This window comes from Orycteropus afer, unplaced genomic scaffold, assembly GCF_000298275.1.
Source record: "Orycteropus afer afer isolate SDZICR_OR568_19922 unplaced genomic scaffold, OryAfe1.0 scaffold00048, whole genome shotgun sequence".
In the NCBI taxonomy this organism is placed as follows: Eukaryota; Metazoa; Chordata; class Mammalia; order Tubulidentata; family Orycteropodidae; genus Orycteropus; species Orycteropus afer.
The window spans coordinates 1,976,165-1,992,629 of NW_006921635.1; the positions used below are offsets into that span (position 1 = coordinate 1,976,165).

The 16,465-nt window shown below is 48.8% G+C and overlaps 2 protein-coding genes across 2 annotated transcripts in view; one reads left to right on the top strand and one right to left on the bottom strand.

Annotated features, from left to right (window-relative positions):
* The first annotated feature begins 183 nt into the window (after positions 1 to 183).
* Positions 184 to 9,742, top strand: EIF2B1 (eukaryotic translation initiation factor 2B subunit alpha). The gene is made up of 9 exons (XM_007938118.1): positions 184 to 196; positions 1,687 to 1,788; positions 2,988 to 3,124; positions 3,218 to 3,334; positions 5,796 to 5,912; positions 6,419 to 6,483; positions 8,132 to 8,207; positions 8,615 to 8,740; positions 9,578 to 9,742. The coding sequence occupies exons 1-9, from the start codon at positions 184 to 186 to the stop codon at positions 9,740 to 9,742; spliced, it is 918 nt and encodes a 305-aa protein (XP_007936309.1).
* Positions 9,743 to 11,110: 1,368 nt separating this feature from the next.
* DDX55 (DEAD-box helicase 55) overlaps positions 11,111 to 16,465 on the bottom strand; it is a 14,178-nt gene continuing 8,823 nt past the window's right edge. The window contains exons 7-13 of the mRNA XM_042780593.1: positions 15,543 to 15,625; positions 14,733 to 14,864; positions 13,735 to 13,827; positions 13,006 to 13,120; positions 12,246 to 12,414; positions 11,541 to 11,833; positions 11,111 to 11,284 (exon numbers count right to left, since the gene is read on the bottom strand). Coding sequence (XP_042636527.1) covers positions 11,111 to 11,284; positions 11,541 to 11,833; positions 12,246 to 12,414; positions 13,006 to 13,120; positions 13,735 to 13,827; positions 14,733 to 14,864; positions 15,543 to 15,625 — 1,059 coding nt within the window. The remainder of the gene's footprint in view (positions 11,285 to 11,540; positions 11,834 to 12,245; positions 12,415 to 13,005; positions 13,121 to 13,734; positions 13,828 to 14,732; positions 14,865 to 15,542; positions 15,626 to 16,465) is intronic.

The window sequence follows — 16,465 nt, forward strand, 5'->3', positions numbered from 1 at the left end:
ATCAGGCGTGTTTTGACCTGGGCCGCGCTGCGTACTCACAGCCACGCCTCTGGCGCGCCGGAAATGAGGTGAAGAGTCGCGTCGCGTGCTGTCAGTCTCAGTGGCTCGGAGCCGAAGCAGAGGCGAGATCCTACGAGGCACCGCAGGAGATTCTGATCTCTGGCTTCGCTGCCGGAGCGCAGCATGGACGACAAGGGTAAAGCGGGGCAGGGCAGGCTGGGCCTACTGGGCCCGAAGTGGGGCGGGATCCCCCACCTCGCACGCCCAGACTGGGCTCTGAGAGAGGTCCCTTTCCAAGTTCAGCTTTCAGGATGTGCTGCTTCTAGTAAAAACTCTCTCTGTCTCGCTGCTCCTTTCTGTGGGGGTGGGCCCGAGAGTTTCCGCAGACACCCGTCCCTCGGGCTCCCTCCCCTGCCCATCCTCCAAACAGGCGAGACTTTGGACGAAGTGTGCAGGCTTTTGAGGCTGCCCTTTCTTCATATACGAAGTAGGAACAAAACTCCCTGCCCTGTTGCATCTGGATCTGTGACTATTTAAAGAGTGAGGCATGGTTGACAAACTCCTCTCCTGCGGTTTTGAAAGTGCTTTAGTAAGTGAAGAACAGGGCAAGCTAACACATACAGTCCCGTTCGTGTAAAATAAATAAGGGCTAGTGGAACTCTGCGTAAGCATATGAGCATACAGGGAGGCCTGGATTACAAATGAGTTCTATTCCTAAATCTCTCTGAGTTTGCAGAATGGTTTGGTAGGATTCATAGCTAACGCCAGCAAGTCGTATGTTTGTCTTAGTATGTAGTATACCTTTCTATGCATAAAATGTATTTAAAAACCTTCCAGATATGTTAAAACATCTTTAACGTAATAACACAATGATGACGACAATGTTGTGATGCACACCGCAAAGCAGCACCCGCTTGTGATTTGGAATCATTGTATATATCTCAAGATTTTAATAGGATTTGTTGGGGCTGGTTTGGGTTAGGGTTAGGGTTCATAACTACAGGCTGTGTCCAAGTCAGACATTCGTAACCCAGGAACTGTCTGTATGCCTCTGTGAGAGAGAGATATGCCTCAGAGAGAGAGAGAGAGAGTGTGTGTGAAGATGTCTGAATTACTTAGACTCTCCCTGGAAGGATCTAGAAGGAACTGGTAATGGTGGTTGACTCTATAGCCTCTTAAGACTTGGGGTCAAGGACAGGAGAGAAAATGGCCCTTCACTATCATTTAGTAGAGCTTGAATTTTATACCGTGAACATGGATAGCCTTTCAGAATGAGAGAGAAAGAAAGCCTGCAAACAGTAAAGTGACATTGTTTGTTTCCATTAGCATTTATTGTGCCCCTGAAGTTTGCATATAGCCAGAGCTTTGAAAAGATTTTCTTGTTTCCTAGGATTATTGTTGTTGGGTGCCACTGAATCGATTTCACCTCATAGTCACCACATGTGACAGGGTAGAAGTACCCCACGGGGTTTTCCAGGCTTCGTCTTCATGGAAGAAAATCACCAGCTCTTTCTCCCATGGACCTGCTCGGTAGCTCTGAACCAGCAGCCTTTCCATTAGCAGTTGAGCGCTTAATCTCTTTGCTGCTGGGGCTCTTTTTTCCTAAGGTTCACCAGCGTTAGTAACCTCTCTGGCCTTACATCCAGCTTAGTGAGTTTGATCCATCACTCTTCTCTCCCTTCCCAGAGTTAATTGAATACTTCAAGTCTCAGATGAAAGCAGACCCTGGCGTGGCCTCCGCGGTGGCTGCCATCCGCACTCTGCTGGAGTTCTTGAAGCGAGATGAAGGTAAAGGAAGAACACGCTCAGACACATTGGGGCTCAGCAGTATCCTGACCACTGTTAGAAGCATAGAAGGCGCCTGCCTAAGGTCTTCCAACTCCATGCTCACCTTCCTTCATTAAAGGAAGACCTTGAGTCCTCCAGTTAGCATCAAAGGCCCCACCCCCTTTTTGATAATCTTACTGCTCTGTTGTTAAGAGTATACACAACAGAACATACACCCGTTCAACAGTTTCCACACAATTCAGTGACACAGAATACATGATTCTTGGAGTTGTGCACCCATTCTCACCCTCCTTCTGTGAATTCTTCCTCCCCCATTAACATCAATTCTTGGCACAGGGGCTCGCTTTGTAAGTGCAGCAGGCTTCCAGTCAGAGTAACTGCTCTATCAACCATCGAGTTTAAAGTGCATCAGTCGTTTAGCTTTGCACTTGTTCATTGAGGACTTACCCCGCACCAGATTCTGTGCAAGTGCGAGAATGTTCTGGAACAGTTTCTGGTGCTGATCTCCTTAACTGTGATGTTAATTCAGGCATGCCAACGTAAGCACTTGGGTACAGGATGACATACTGTGCAAGGAAATTAACAGTAGCAGTGCCCCCAAAAGGGCTGACCTAGATGCGTGTCTCTGACATGACCTCCAGGCCCTTCCCCTTGTCCTTAAAGTACCACCCGAACACCTGAGCCTCACCTGCAGTAGGGTGCACGCCTCCACAGGTAACCCCTTCCCATGCTGCCCCTCCCTGAACCGTGCCATACTGGCCTCTGTGTCTCTCGTGCCAAGTCGGTTCCCATCACTGAGACTTTGCATTGTTGCCATCTGTGCCTGGAACCTTGCCCACTAGATCTTTATGGGACTGAATTCCTCCTTGGCCTGGTGTGGTCTCCCCATCCCAGGGGCCACCTGTTAACCTCACCTGAGATAGCTCCACCTTCCCCATTCGGCTTGTTTCTCTCCCATCACAATCTGCAATTAACTTGCCTATTTAATTGTGTGCTTGTTTACTGTCTGCCTCTCCACTGAAAGGGAGTTCCATCAGAGCAGGGATTCCCTTGGTCGCTGGTGTATCCCCAGCAACTAGAACGAGCCTGCCTTAGTGTACGCACTCAGTAAATACTCGCTGAATGAACTCAACGCGTCTTAGTCGCAACCAGGGGCTGCGATGCTAAGTGAACATCACATCCTCGTGTGGCTGTTCCAGGGGAGACCATCCAGGGCCTGAGAGCCAATCTCACCAGCGCCATAGAAACCCTGTGTGGCGTGGACTCCTCCGTGGCGGTGTCCTCTGGAGGGGAGCTCTTCCTCCGCTTCATCAGCCTGACCTCCCTGGAGTATTCTGTAAGCCCCGCCCCTCGGCCCTGCCCTCCCGCTCTCCTGTCTGCTCACAGACATGCTCCACACCCTCCCCTCATTTTCCTCTTTTCTCCCTAGGATTACTCCAAATGTAAAAAGATCATGATTGAGAGGGGAGAACTGTTCCTCAGGAGAATATCGCTGTCGAGAAATAAAATCGCAGATCTGTGCCACACGTTCATCAAGGACGGGGCAGTGAGTAGTTGCCTGTGACGTGGGGTAATTAGGAGCAAGGTCAGATTGCTGGGGGGGATATCCTGGCTCTGCCACTCATTTGCTGTGCAACCTTGGGCAAGTTCCTAAACCTCTCTGTGCTGCTTTGGTCCCTAACATTAAAAAAGAGTAATAACAGTACGTACCTCGTAGGCTGATTGTGAGGGTTAAGTGAGTTAGTATGTGGAAAGGGCTTAGGACTTGCCAGCACCCAGGGAAGCCTGATAAACGTGTGTGGTTGTCATTATACACAAGAGCCTGCTGGCACGGTGGTTAGTGCTCAGCTGTTAACTCAAATGTCAGCAGTTTGAATCCACCAACCAGTCCAAGAAAGAAAGATGAGTCAGTCTGCTTCTGTGAAAGTTTCCAGCCTTAGAAACTCCACAGGGCAGTTCTGGTCTGTCCTGTGGAGTCACTGTGAGTCAGAATGGACTCAGCAAAGGGTTTTGGTCATTATAAAAACATGCTGAGAAAAACCCTGGGCCAGCATGGAAGATTCTTGGTTTAACCGGATGTTTTACTAAAGTATCTTTATTATTGGTCTTGTATTAAATCAGTCTGGTTGAAATCAACCCAGAACAGCCCTGTCCTTGGTTAATACAGAACACCTCCCCAGTGAGGAGCGGCTCAGGACCGAGGCTGTCTTTACAACTTCATTTCCCACGTTACTATGGAGACACAAAGCTGCCAGCCTTTTGTGTGTGTGTGTGTGAGGACAGGCCAGAGCTGGAAGTTGAGCCAGTCTCCCAGCAAAGGGCTAATAAAGCTGTTACAGCATCTCTCCCACCAGCAGACGGCCTTTTTGCCAACTAAGCCTCTGCTGACCACAAAATTACTGACTTGCATTCAGCTCTTAAATCTTGTTTTATTACCCTTTTCCCAACCTTTGAAGTACAGTATTAAATCAGTGATGTAGGTGATCTGACTAGTACTTACACAAAAGCCAGTTGCAAACAAGGCAGTTTCTGCCAAGTACATGCCAGGTGAGGACGGCCTCTCCCCAAGGCCAGCCCTCTGCAGACTTGCTGCACCATGGGGCTGGTGGTCTCACCGGCCCCAGTGGGGCGTCGTGTGCACACGCCGTGCATCAGCACTGCCTTAGGCTGTGTGTAGGGCACAGTGAGAGGCCCTGGGTAGTGCAAATGGCTAATGCACTCAGCTGCTACCCAAAAGGTTAGCAGTTCAAGTCCACCCAAGGCACCTTAGAAAGCCTGGTGATGTACTTCCGCAAGATCAGCCATTGAAAACCCGCAGAACGCAGCTCTGCTCTGGCACACAAAGCGTCAGCACGGGTCAGAGGGCACCCACAGCAGCTGAGTCTCCTGGGCCTCGGATTAGATCCAGAGCTGGGTTCGGCAGGTCTGGGCGGGGCCTGCGAACCAGCATTGCTAACAAGCTCTCAGGTAAAGCCAAGGAAGGAGCAAGAGGACTAGCACCCACCCATCTCACGTTACACTGCTCTGCACTCCCTCCCCCAGACTGGAGGTTCTCTACTCGTCAGCACACTGGATCTAGCCCACGCATGTTGTGTAGTGTTTATCTCAGTGTTTATCAAATTGCAAAACATTCGCTGTTGCTGTTAGGTGCCATTAAGTCGGTTCTGTCTCACAGCGACCTTCTGTGACAGAAGGAAATGTTGCCAAGTGTTGCATCGTCCTCACATTTGTTGCTATCCTTGAGCCCATTGTTGCAGCCACTGTGTCAGTCCATCTCATTGGAGGTCTTCCTTGTTTGCCGGCCCCTACTTTACCAAGCTTGATGGACTGGTCCCCCCAATAACATGCCCAAAGTACACGAGACGAAGACTCACCATGTTCACTTATAAGTAACATTCTGGCCATACGTCTTCCAAGACAGATTTGTTCATTCTTGTGGCAAGCTGTGGTGTATTTTAAAACATCCCATGCTCCCAGAGAAGGCGGACTCTCTCGGTTCACTGTAAGGTGCCTGTTGCATCAGTCAAACTCTTGGCTTAGAGAGAAAATTAGTTACCGGTGTTGAGATGCTGGCTTTCCAGCTGCTGCAGAAGCAGACGGTCTGACTCCCCTCAGCCCTTCCCTTTGCCACTGGCCCTGCGAGGCCTGGGGCCCCTCAGCCCAAGTGTACAACACGGATCTTAGAAATAGAAAGCCAACCCGAAGAACAGAATGGAACTTCAGATGCAAAGGCTTTGGGGTCTTACGAGGAGCACTGCATGGGGGTCCCACCTCTGCACCTGCTATGGGATGGGGAGACCCTAATAGATTCCTCCAGCAGAAACCTCTTTCAACTTGTCCGTGGCCTTGAAGACTGGCGCACAGAGGAACGCCCTTCTGGTGACAGTGGGTTTGTGCAGGAAGCCTGTGGAGAAGCCTTAGGTTCCCAGGAGCGTGTGTTATCGTGGCAGACAGTGGAGGGGAGCACAGGTAAGCTGCCTATCTGATGCAGCCCTCTTGGTCCACAGAGGATATTAACTCATGCCTACTCCAGAGTGGTCCTCAGAGTCCTGGAAGCAGCTGTGGAGGCCAAGAAGCGCTTCAGTGTGTACATTACAGAGTCACAGCCGGATCTGTCAGGGCAAGTATCTCCCCGTTCGGTTACATGCCCCAGTCACTCTCAGGAGCCTTCTGAGGCTTAGACTCCGTGGTAAAGAGAGTGCGTGCCCATCCTTGCCTGTGCCCTTTCCTGCTAGGAAGAACAAGCACTGGCACCTCACAGGTTGCAACACAGGCTCTAGGGGTGTGTGTGACTAGTTACATCAGAGGAACAGCACCAAGTGACTGAAAAACTCTTATCGAGGGTCAGGTACTTCCTGTCTCCATCTACCCAGAGGAAAGCAAAACTCTCTCCCTCATCCTGAATTTGGTATATGTTGCCGAGTCCCCAAGAATACAATTTTCCTGAAATACACACTTCGTTCTAAAGAACCCAAAGTCTTGTTTCTTCACTCCAAAGTCTTGAGATTTGCCCCTTACCCCATCACTGTTAACTGAGTTTCAACCTCATATGCTTTATCATTGTCCAAATTATCACTGTGGGTCTTTCTGTAATTCTCTCCAATGCTCTCCAAATGTCATCTTCAGTAAGAAAATGGCCAAAGCACTCTGCCACCTCAATGTCCCCGTCACCGTGGTCCTGGATGCTGCTGTTGGGTAAGCACCCATCTCTCCTGGCCATGTTCACCTTTCTCCAGCCCCAGCGTTGGCTTGGAGCAGGGTTTTCAGATGGAAGGTCTGAGTCCATTCATAAACCTGCACTGATCACACCCCAGCCCCTAATTAGCAGTTAGGTTCAGGCAGCACGCTCATCGTAAGTTAGGCCTCGGCAGTGCATGCACGAGACAGGGCAGCAGCAGGCGGGGAGAACAGGCATGGTAGGCGCAGGGCTATGCGTAAAAGCTGTCCTGTGTTTTAAGAGCAAGATGCCAAGGTCAGATTAAGGTCAGGGTGTGTAATTAGTGTTTTCTCCACATCCTAAAACACACTGACCTCAATGGCACATGGGTCATTTTTTTTCACCCAGGCAACCTCTCCCTGAGACCAAGGTCAGCCAGCCCCTGGACTGCCAGCGCACCTCACAAGAAAACAAGAGGCAGAACCTCTTGGAGAGAAAACACATGGCACAAATGTCAGGGGAATTAGGAAAGGGTCCAGGGCATACACCCGGTGGACCGTGACTCTGCCTTCACCCTACTGGGCGGGCTTTCAAGCCGCATAGCACACTCTTGCTAATTCCCAATCACAGCAAGATTTTTATTCCTGAGTTGTCTGTATAAGTAGATCAGCACACGCACACATGTAGGAAGGACTGATATTCCTACTCATCACTTACTATCTTGTCACCTGATATTCCACAATGACAACAGTAAAAAGCCCATTATCCAACTCTTACACATCAATGATCTAGGTCTGGCAATAACGAATGCCAAAATGTAGGGCGAGAGTGATGCTGGCTGTGATGGTTGTGTGTCATCGTGGCTGGACCATGAGTCTCAGTGGTTTGGCAGTGTGTAACGATGTAATCATACAGTAATGCAGTGATGTAGTCATCCTCCATTTTGTATGCAGCACACAAGACAACCTCCTCAATGGGGTAAAGTCCATTTTTTGCTTGAGGCTAATTTTTACACAATGGCCTGTTCTTTGGAACCTAACCACGTGAGGGATGGGTGTATTGTTTCCTGAAATTTTCCTTCAACGACACACATACCATGTGTACACATGTACTGTGTGGTGGTATAAACTATGCATGTAACTTGTGTACATATGTTCTCTGCAATGGTATAAATGGTGTCTTACCATGGTAGGTCATCTTGTGTACTGGGTGGTCTTCTGAAGAAAAGTCGTTGGGATAAACTCACCACCATGGAAACAGAACATTCATCTTTTTTTGAGTGCATGAAAAGTACTTTTTACAAAAACTAGTTTGGGCATTGTAAAATGAAAGCAGACAAGGTGTTTGCCGACTCAAAGGTGCTGTTGGAAGCTGGAGAGGTAAATCCCAAGGCTTGCTCAACCCACGTGACCCAGAGTGAGCCGCCATTCACCTCACTTCCACCTCTGCTTCCCTGCGGCCTTTCCCCACATCCTCCCACCCTGTCCCACAGCCATGGCACAGAACTAAAACATAACTGAGAAACCTCGTTCTTACTGAACCACTTCGAAATCTCTACTTTTGTTGTTTTAATTGGATTTTAGTTCCCTCTGGAAAAGTTCTGTTGATTGATGTGTGCAGAACGTTAGTTTTTGCGGACAATGCTACTAACGAGAGCCAAGGAAAACCTTTTTGTTTTCCCCTTAGCTACATCATGGAAAAAGCAGATCTTGTCATAGTTGGTGCCGAAGGAGTTGTTGAAAATGGAGGAATTATTAACAAGGTAGGCGCACCAATTCTTGGCCACTCTTGCTCCAGGTGTGGAGATGCGTTACTCAGCAGTTTGTGTCCTAAACCTGGTCAGCCTCAGGACTTGGTCGCTGCGTTGAGTCGCTTTCGCTTTCCCTTTCCCTTTCAGTCAAGAAAAAAGCTTATTTTGGTCACATTTCCTTCTGTTTTGGAGATCTGTCCATGTTTTTAAAGCCAGCATATGACTTGAATCTAGTTACTTTATTACAATTTCTCTATCTATTGCTCGACTTGAAAGGTTTCATGAGAGGTTTTCTCTTTTGAAAGATCCTCTTAATTCCCAAGCCAGAGTTACGGATGTGTCATGTTCGTCCACACACTTAGTTACTTCTGCCTCAAATGTGCAGGCCTCATCCTTCTCTGGTTTTTCTCACTCCCCAGATTGGAACCAACCAGATGGCTGTGTGCGCCAAAGCACAGAACAAGCCTTTTTATGTGGTTGCAGAAAGCTTCAAGTTTGTTCGGCTCTTCCCACTAAACCAGCAAGATGTCCCAGATAAGTTTAAGGCAAGAGTTTTACATACTTGAAGGGGTATTTGAGTCTAGACTAAAACCTGCGGAAAAATGCAGTGCTAAGAATGGTCCAGTAAGTTACTCACCTTCCACTGCAATTTCCTCCAACACTTGGGATATAAAAAAAATGAGCAGCCGTCAAACTTACAACTCAAACACATTTGTTCCAAAACTTTCAGTCCATTGGTCTCATTCCTGTAAGTAGCATGATGCATATGCCAAAAGGAGGCAGGAAGAGCTAGTGGTTACAGTCCAAGCTTTAGAACCAGACTTTCTGGGTTCAGCTCCCATCTCTACCACTTCCTTCCGTGTGATCTTGGGCCAGTCTTTAACCTCCTTGAATGTGAGTTTCCCTTATCTGCCAAATAGTTTAATTGTATCCAAGGTGATAAGGATTTACAAGATAATTCCAGTGAGGTCTCAGCACAGTACCTGCACTAAGTGCTCTATAAAGTCTTCTTCTAGGAGGTTGAAGGACTTCATCCAACACTGAGGGGAGGTGTGATTGGTTGAAGGAGTTCATCCTGCACAGAGGGGAGGTGTGATTGGTTGAAGGAGTTCATCCTGCACAGAGGGGAGGTGTGATTGGTTGAAGGAGCTCATCCAGCACAGGGTGGGGGGAGGTATGATTGCTGGAAGGAATTCATCCAGCACAGCAGGGAGGCATGGTTGGGTTCCCATCTCTTGGGCGCTGCCCTGTCCATCACCTTCTCTCCACTAGTGTCCTGAGAGCACTTGCCAGTAGTGGTGCACTCACTGGCCCAGCTACAGCCTCACCTGCCCAGAGCCCTAAATGTGTGGAGGACTAACACCCATGTTCCTCTCCTTCAGTACAAGGCAGATACGTTGAAGTCTCTGCAAACTGGACAAGACCTCAAGGAGGAGCATCCGTGGGTTGACTACACCTCCCCATCCCTGATCACACTGCTGTTCACAGACCTGGGTGTCCTGACACCCTCGGCAGTCAGCGATGAGCTCATCAAGCTCTATCTGTGACCACGGGCATCCTGTCTGCCAGCACTCCATCTCTGTGGTTGGGGCAGGGCGACTAGCCTCTTGACCTCTCCATGAGCCAGGACAAAACAGAATTTTTTAACAGAGATCTATGGACTAAGAATTTGAAGTCATAAATCTTTTCTACTTGGTGTCATCTAAGATGTGTTTGTGGTTCTCCTAAGACCCAACCTAAATTTCCCTTGAGGTTTTGAGAGACTTCACACATTTTCAATTTCTAGAAATACAAGTTAGTAATTGGCTGTTTGACAAGTCAGCAAGAGGATGTATCCCAGTCATGTATCCCTTCATCTTCCTCTGCTCGTCACACTGATCTGCCGAAAGCATCCATCACACACACACACACGGAGGCCTAAGAGCAGCGTTCCTGATGACAGCCCGGCTCCTCCTCACTGCACGGTTACCCGTGTGCCTCATGGAAAGGCACGGAGCACCTGCTGGATCTGCGTCAGGCCCGAGGGTACGCACAGCAGGGGCTGCCATGGCCTCGACCAGAGTGAGCCAACAGGTGCTGAGCAGCAGTGACCCTGCAGTACCCCCCGCGGACGGGCGCCTCCTGAAGTATCTGTGAGACACAGCTTCCCATGAGAACTTGCTGGGCTCCTGGACAGCTTTTAAAAATTGTACCTGGGAACAAGTTCAGGGTCTTTTCATAGAAATTCTTTGAGAGACTTTGCTGTGTTGTTGCATCAGTGGAAGCCGGCCATCTCAGTGACCACACCACGCAGCCACACTGACACACTTCAGCTGACTCAAGGGATCTGTCATTTATCCCAGAGGCAGAAGAAGATCTGTTTCCTTTCCCAGGATGTGACTTGCTTCCTCGATTTCACAAATACTCAGCATGAAGCAGCACCAGGGCCTCTCCTTAGGGAACCACCACAGCTACCAGAGCATCCCCTTGCGTAACAGCAAACCAAAGCCCCGGGGTTCAATGCACCTGAGAGGCCAGGGGACTGAAAGCACCAAGGAACACAAAAGGGTGAGGTCAAGTATGTTTCAGTATTTTTGTATTTTAAAAAGGTAAGAAATAGCCACAGAAAAATGACCCTGTAATTGTAGGTGACTCATCAAAATAAATACTGGCGTCCATGGTGTACACTACCGGCATCTCACTTTCTCCTGTTAGACTGTCTTCAGGACTGGTATGATTTATAGTAAAATGTTCACGAGCAGGAAATCCCTCGTCTCTCCCAGGCTGCACGATGGTTTTCAGAGATGTGGTGGGTCTTCATAGCGGTCTGCTGCAATCCCACTCTCCAGCAAGAGCAGATGGGACTATGCACCGAGTTTGGTCCCCATATTCCCTATGTGTCCCTGTTCTCTCATGTGACCTTGGAGGCTCTGAGATCAGCAGGCATCTTCCAAATCGGAGATCCTAAAATCTGTCTTAATTGTCCTTTTGCCACCTCTCAGCAACCCCTTCTCAAATTCTTCTTCAGTGATTTTGCCCTTTTTGAACTTCTTTAAGAGTCTTGTGTCATTAAGAAGTTCCTCCATGTCCTCATCTTCAATGTCAGAACCCTAAGTGCAAAAGAAATCCACAAACACCTGAATCTCCCAGAAAACATTCTAATTGAAACCAGTGCTATCAGCAGCGACTGCCCTCAGCCTGCCACAGAGACAGCAAGTTCCCACCCTAGTCGCCAACTTAATATAGAAATTTGAAAGCCCTGCTTAATTCCTAACTCTTACAAAAGACTGTATTAACATCAATCCATAACCAAAAATACTGTTCAGAATTCCACGTTGAATACTTAAGGAAAACAGCAAATCTTACCTCTTCCCTTTTCCTTTTTTCAGTCATTTTTTTCTTCTTTTCCTTTTTGGCCTTCTGCTTGGACCAAGCTTTATTTTTTATGAACTTTTTTCTGCCTTCATTTTCTGTTTTCTTGTCTCTTTTCTGCTCCAGTAGCTTCTGCCTCTGCTTTTCTCTGATTTTATCTTTAAAGGGGATCTTGTCTGTATTAACATCCACAGGCACAAAATCTGGGAACTGCTTCCCTCGCAGCTCTGGCATCTTGGGCATCTTCAGCAGGGCAAAACCTCGAGCAAGACTGGCAAAATCGAGGTCTAATTCAACCAAAATACCAGAGTTAGCACATCCAAAATACAAGAACAAGAACCAACAATGGAAGACGCCTCACAATGTAATTATTCTAACCAAAGGATTTAATTCCATGAGAATTAATAAAATAATTGCACTTTTGTAAGGTAAGCAATTCCTGTTTATTCCACTCAGCAGCCAGTGGCCAGTTTACTCCACTTTGAGCCGAAAGAGAACCCTTTTAAGTGTTTAGAAAGCATTAACCCGGACACATGCCTACCATGTTTTACACTGAGGTGAAATTCACGCCTAACACTTATATAGGACAAATGCACTTCAGTTGTAATACTCCTAAGACTCCAACATCATGTACATAATAGAGGTAATACACACTACCAGGTATGTAAGGTGCAGTTATATGAAGGAAATGCAACTCACCTTTTAGCCTGAAGATTAGGTTACACTCGTGTTTCGCATAAGCCTGGACATACGACACAAAAGCTTTCATCCCCTTTTCAAACACAGCTCTGTCAGCCAGCGCCATGGCCTTCAGCTTGGGAAGACAGTCCACGGTGTTCTTCTGAAGTCTCATCTCCTGCAGGGGGCACTACACAAAGCCAAGAGCTCACTTCTGGGCTGGAATCCCCCACCCGATGCTCCCTCGCCTGTAAAGCCAAAGCAAAAGCACTCGCTGCCATCGGGTCGATTCCGACTCACAGTGACCCTATAGGGTAGAGTAGAACTGTCCCACGGGGTTTCGAAGGCTGTGAATATGGAAGGAGAGAGCCACCTCTGCCAAGCGGCTGGTGGGTTCAAACCACCAACCTTTTGATGAACACCCAGATGCTTTAACCAGTGTGCCACCAGAGTGTCTTTCTAAGACCAAAGGCAAAACTATCCATTTTCATCTCAAGCTGGAGGCGTAAAGCTCAAATCCAACCTAAGGTTTTCCTGTGGTGATGACACTGTGTCTGTGGGCCCAGGCACTGCCCCTCAGCTGGGCCGCGCGGTGGCCACCACCCGGGATGGAGTTCTGCCTCCAAGCCTCAGACCCGCCTGAGTGTACACGTTTATGTCATCAGCCCAGCCCGGGAAGCTTGCAGCCCCAACCCGAGTTTCTGACCACTTGCCGGAAGAGAACTCCTCAGCTGCCCCGTCTTGGGCACTCTGTCGGAAAAGGACAAAGAAGACAGCTTACCTTTTGGTTAAGTGCAAGGAAGCTGACGTAGGACTCTTCCATGGGGAGGAGGAACACCAGGGCGCTGCCGCCATGGCCGATGCGGGCAGTGCGGCCGCAGCGATGCACAAAGGCGCTGTGGACAGAAGGCGGGATGTGGTCACCTGGTCAGCCACGTGATGGTGGCCAAGTGGGCACAGGTGCCAGCAGCACAGCTGACACTTCTCAATGAGGGAGGAGCCGCCGGACCCCCCGCAGCTCAGTCCTGACTCAGGCCCCTTCTTAGAAAAGTACAAGCCTGATACGATTCTCCAGGAGATTTTAAATGTCCACCTTTCTACCTGATCATGCAGGCAGGGCATGCTCCCAGCAGGAAGAAGGGGAAACAATGAAAAGTATAAAAACCTCCTGAAAGCCCAGGACCCAAAGTACCCACTATGGCCACTTGAAGGCTGGCATTCACAGATGTCTCACTGTGTGTGGAAGCAGCTGTTAGGAAGGTGTGCCCACTTCTGGGCAGAAGACAGTAATAGGAATTTTCATACACAGTATCAATACTGCTTTTCTCATTTAAATGAAGTATGTGGAAATTAATGGCCACATATAAAATCAATACACATATACAAAGATTTCTCACCCACAAGCCTATTTTTCCTACTTAAAATGTTTGGATGAGCATCAGTCTGTGTTTACCTCCACAGAACTCACATTTCCATCAATTAGATGCCTACACACATCTCTGCGCCGTACCTTGCACTGCTGGGAGGGTCGTACTGCATAACCCAGTTCACTTCAGGGATGTCAATTCCCCGGGCCATCACATCTGTGCACACCAAGATTCCACTAGAAAATGAGAAAGTGTGCTCTAAGTGGGTGCGTCACCGTCATCACTGTGTCCTTACCCATATCAATGACAATGACCTTGATTCACAGGTTCGGCAGTGTCTCAGAATCCAATATTTATCAATGACATTTCCAATTTCTAGGGTTTTACACACTTGGCCAAGGACCTTTCCAGTCACTTGACCCGTAAGCACCGAGTCCATCTATGTAACAAACTCCCAGTGAAAATACACAGAAAGGATTTTTTTCATTAGAACATTTCCATTTGGGAAAAAAAAAAAAAGTGGAGTCTAATCGGTTATAGCCGTTTAAAAAAACAAGTGAAATTTTCCCTCCTTGAGTAAGGTACTTAAACATCCAAGTGTGTCATTTTGCCCAAGAGTACTTTTAATGTAGCCAATGGTCAGTGACTATGAAAAACAGAAAATTATTACTCATACCCACAAACAGAAACAGGTCACGGTCACTAGGAGACCAGAGGTTCCCTAAAGTGTCGCCAGCTGACAACCTACAGCAAGTTTCCAGCCCAGTGAGACGAAGGTATTGCTTCCCTTCTGCTCTGTTCACGCATCTAACAAACAGAGCTCCAAGCCCCTCTGGGCCACGCGCTGGGCTAGACACTAGGGAGTGCAGCAGTGAACACAACACAGTAGGCTTCTGTCCTCAAGCAGCTGCGATCCAGCGGGGAGGTCTACTAACTAAGGCGTTCCTTACAGGCAAGGGGCAGAGGGGCTGGGCCAGAGGAGCGGAAGCCTGGGGCCTCTGCATCAGAGGATGTGATAATGTGATAGCCAGATTAGAGACGCGGGTCCCTGGCAGGGAGAGCATCTGCGAGGGGAGCCCGAGCAGGAGGAACACGCAAGGAGCTCCGGGACCACAGAGTGTCGCGGCTGCGGAGGCCCCACCTCTGCAGTCGGCGGAACTCCAGGAAGGTCCTGTTGCGTCTGTGCTTCATCTTCCCGTGCAGGCACAGGATCGCCACGCCCCTCACCAGGGCCTCCAGAGCCTTCCCGTAGTACTCCACGCAGGCGCAGGTGCTACGAGAGCAGAGGAGGGGCTTAGAGTCACTGGTCACCGTGCCCTTGGTCATCTGTGGGGAAGGGGTGCTGGCTGCTGTCCCACCGGCCCCCTGGCACATGGCAACCCCAGGCGTGACAGGACTGGACTCATGGTCCACAGAGGTCTCACTGGCTGACGTTTAGATGCTACTCTCAGTCTGGAAGCACCCCTGAAACCTGGTCGCTGCACAACATCACAGCAACACTCCAGCCTCCAGTGACAGACGAGAGGTGGGCACAGGAGACACACTGGCTGAGGACCTCACAGCAACAGTGACCCTTACATCGCCGGGTCTTAGCCAATGCCAAGGCCTGCCTGCCTCGGGACTTGCAAAAGGCAGAATAAACCCTCCGTTTAAACAGCTAACATAATGGCTGCTAACCAAAGGTCCACTCTGATGCCTCAGAAGAAAGGCCTGGCAATCCATTTTTGAAAAATCAGCCACTGAGATCCCCGTGGCACACAGTTTGCTCCGACATGTGAGTTGGCGTCAACCTGACGGTCACTGGGGGGGATTAAGCCATAGGTGGGTCTTTCTGTTACCGGAAGCCAAGAGCCTTCCCAACTGATGAAACTGCTCTGGGCAGGATCCTGAGCACAAGGGCCCCAGGCATCCGCCTGACTCCCTGACTCTCCTCCCAGAATCTAGAGGATACCTGAAGAAGACCAGGTGTTTTTCTTGCTTATGGTTTCGAAGAAAATGCACCAGCTGATTAAATTTCTCATCCGCCTTACATACCTGCAAAATAAAGGAAAACTAATAAAAACATAGACGCTGGCAATAATCCCTACAGCTATTTTCAGTTTCAGCCTTCAATTTTAAGGAATCTAACTTTCTCCTTAATTAGGAGACTTTAGCCAGATGTTAACCGGCTCTGCCTAGCTATGAACAGATGTTGACATGCACTGCTCTCCTGCAAAACTTGTTCTAAGTCACAAAAACCATGTAACTGAGAGAAACACAATCATCTGATGTAAAAATTCAGACACATACAATCTTGGCTATAACACCATCAGCCAGAGTAGAATTTTTGAATTGTGCTGAAATACGTATCACAAAACAATTGCCGTTCCTACCACTCTAGTGTGCAAAGCAGTGACCTGCATCCCATCCGTCACCACCATCCAGTCCAAAAATGCTTCCTCTTCCCAAAAAGAACCCGGTCACCCTTTAAACAACAGTGCCCCCTTTCCCCCCGTCACAGCCCCTGGAAGCCACAGAACTGGTTTGGTCTCTATGCACCTGCCTGTCCACATGCCCTATCCCACACTGCCTGTTCTTTGTTCACAAAGACGTGGAACCTTGCAGCCTGTGTCCTCCGATTCTGGCTTACTTCACTTAGCATAACATTCTCAAGGTTCATCTGAATCACAGCGGCATCAGAACTTCCTTTCCCTTCAAGGCTGACCACTGTTCCATTACATGCATGGGGTACAGTGCATTTGGTCCTCTGTTGACAGCTACTGGGGTTGTTTTCCACCTCGCTGCTGCTGTAATAATGCTGCAATGAATACTGCTATTCACGTTTGTCCGGGGTAAATGCAGATTCTCGGGCAGTACACTGATTCTGATTCCCAG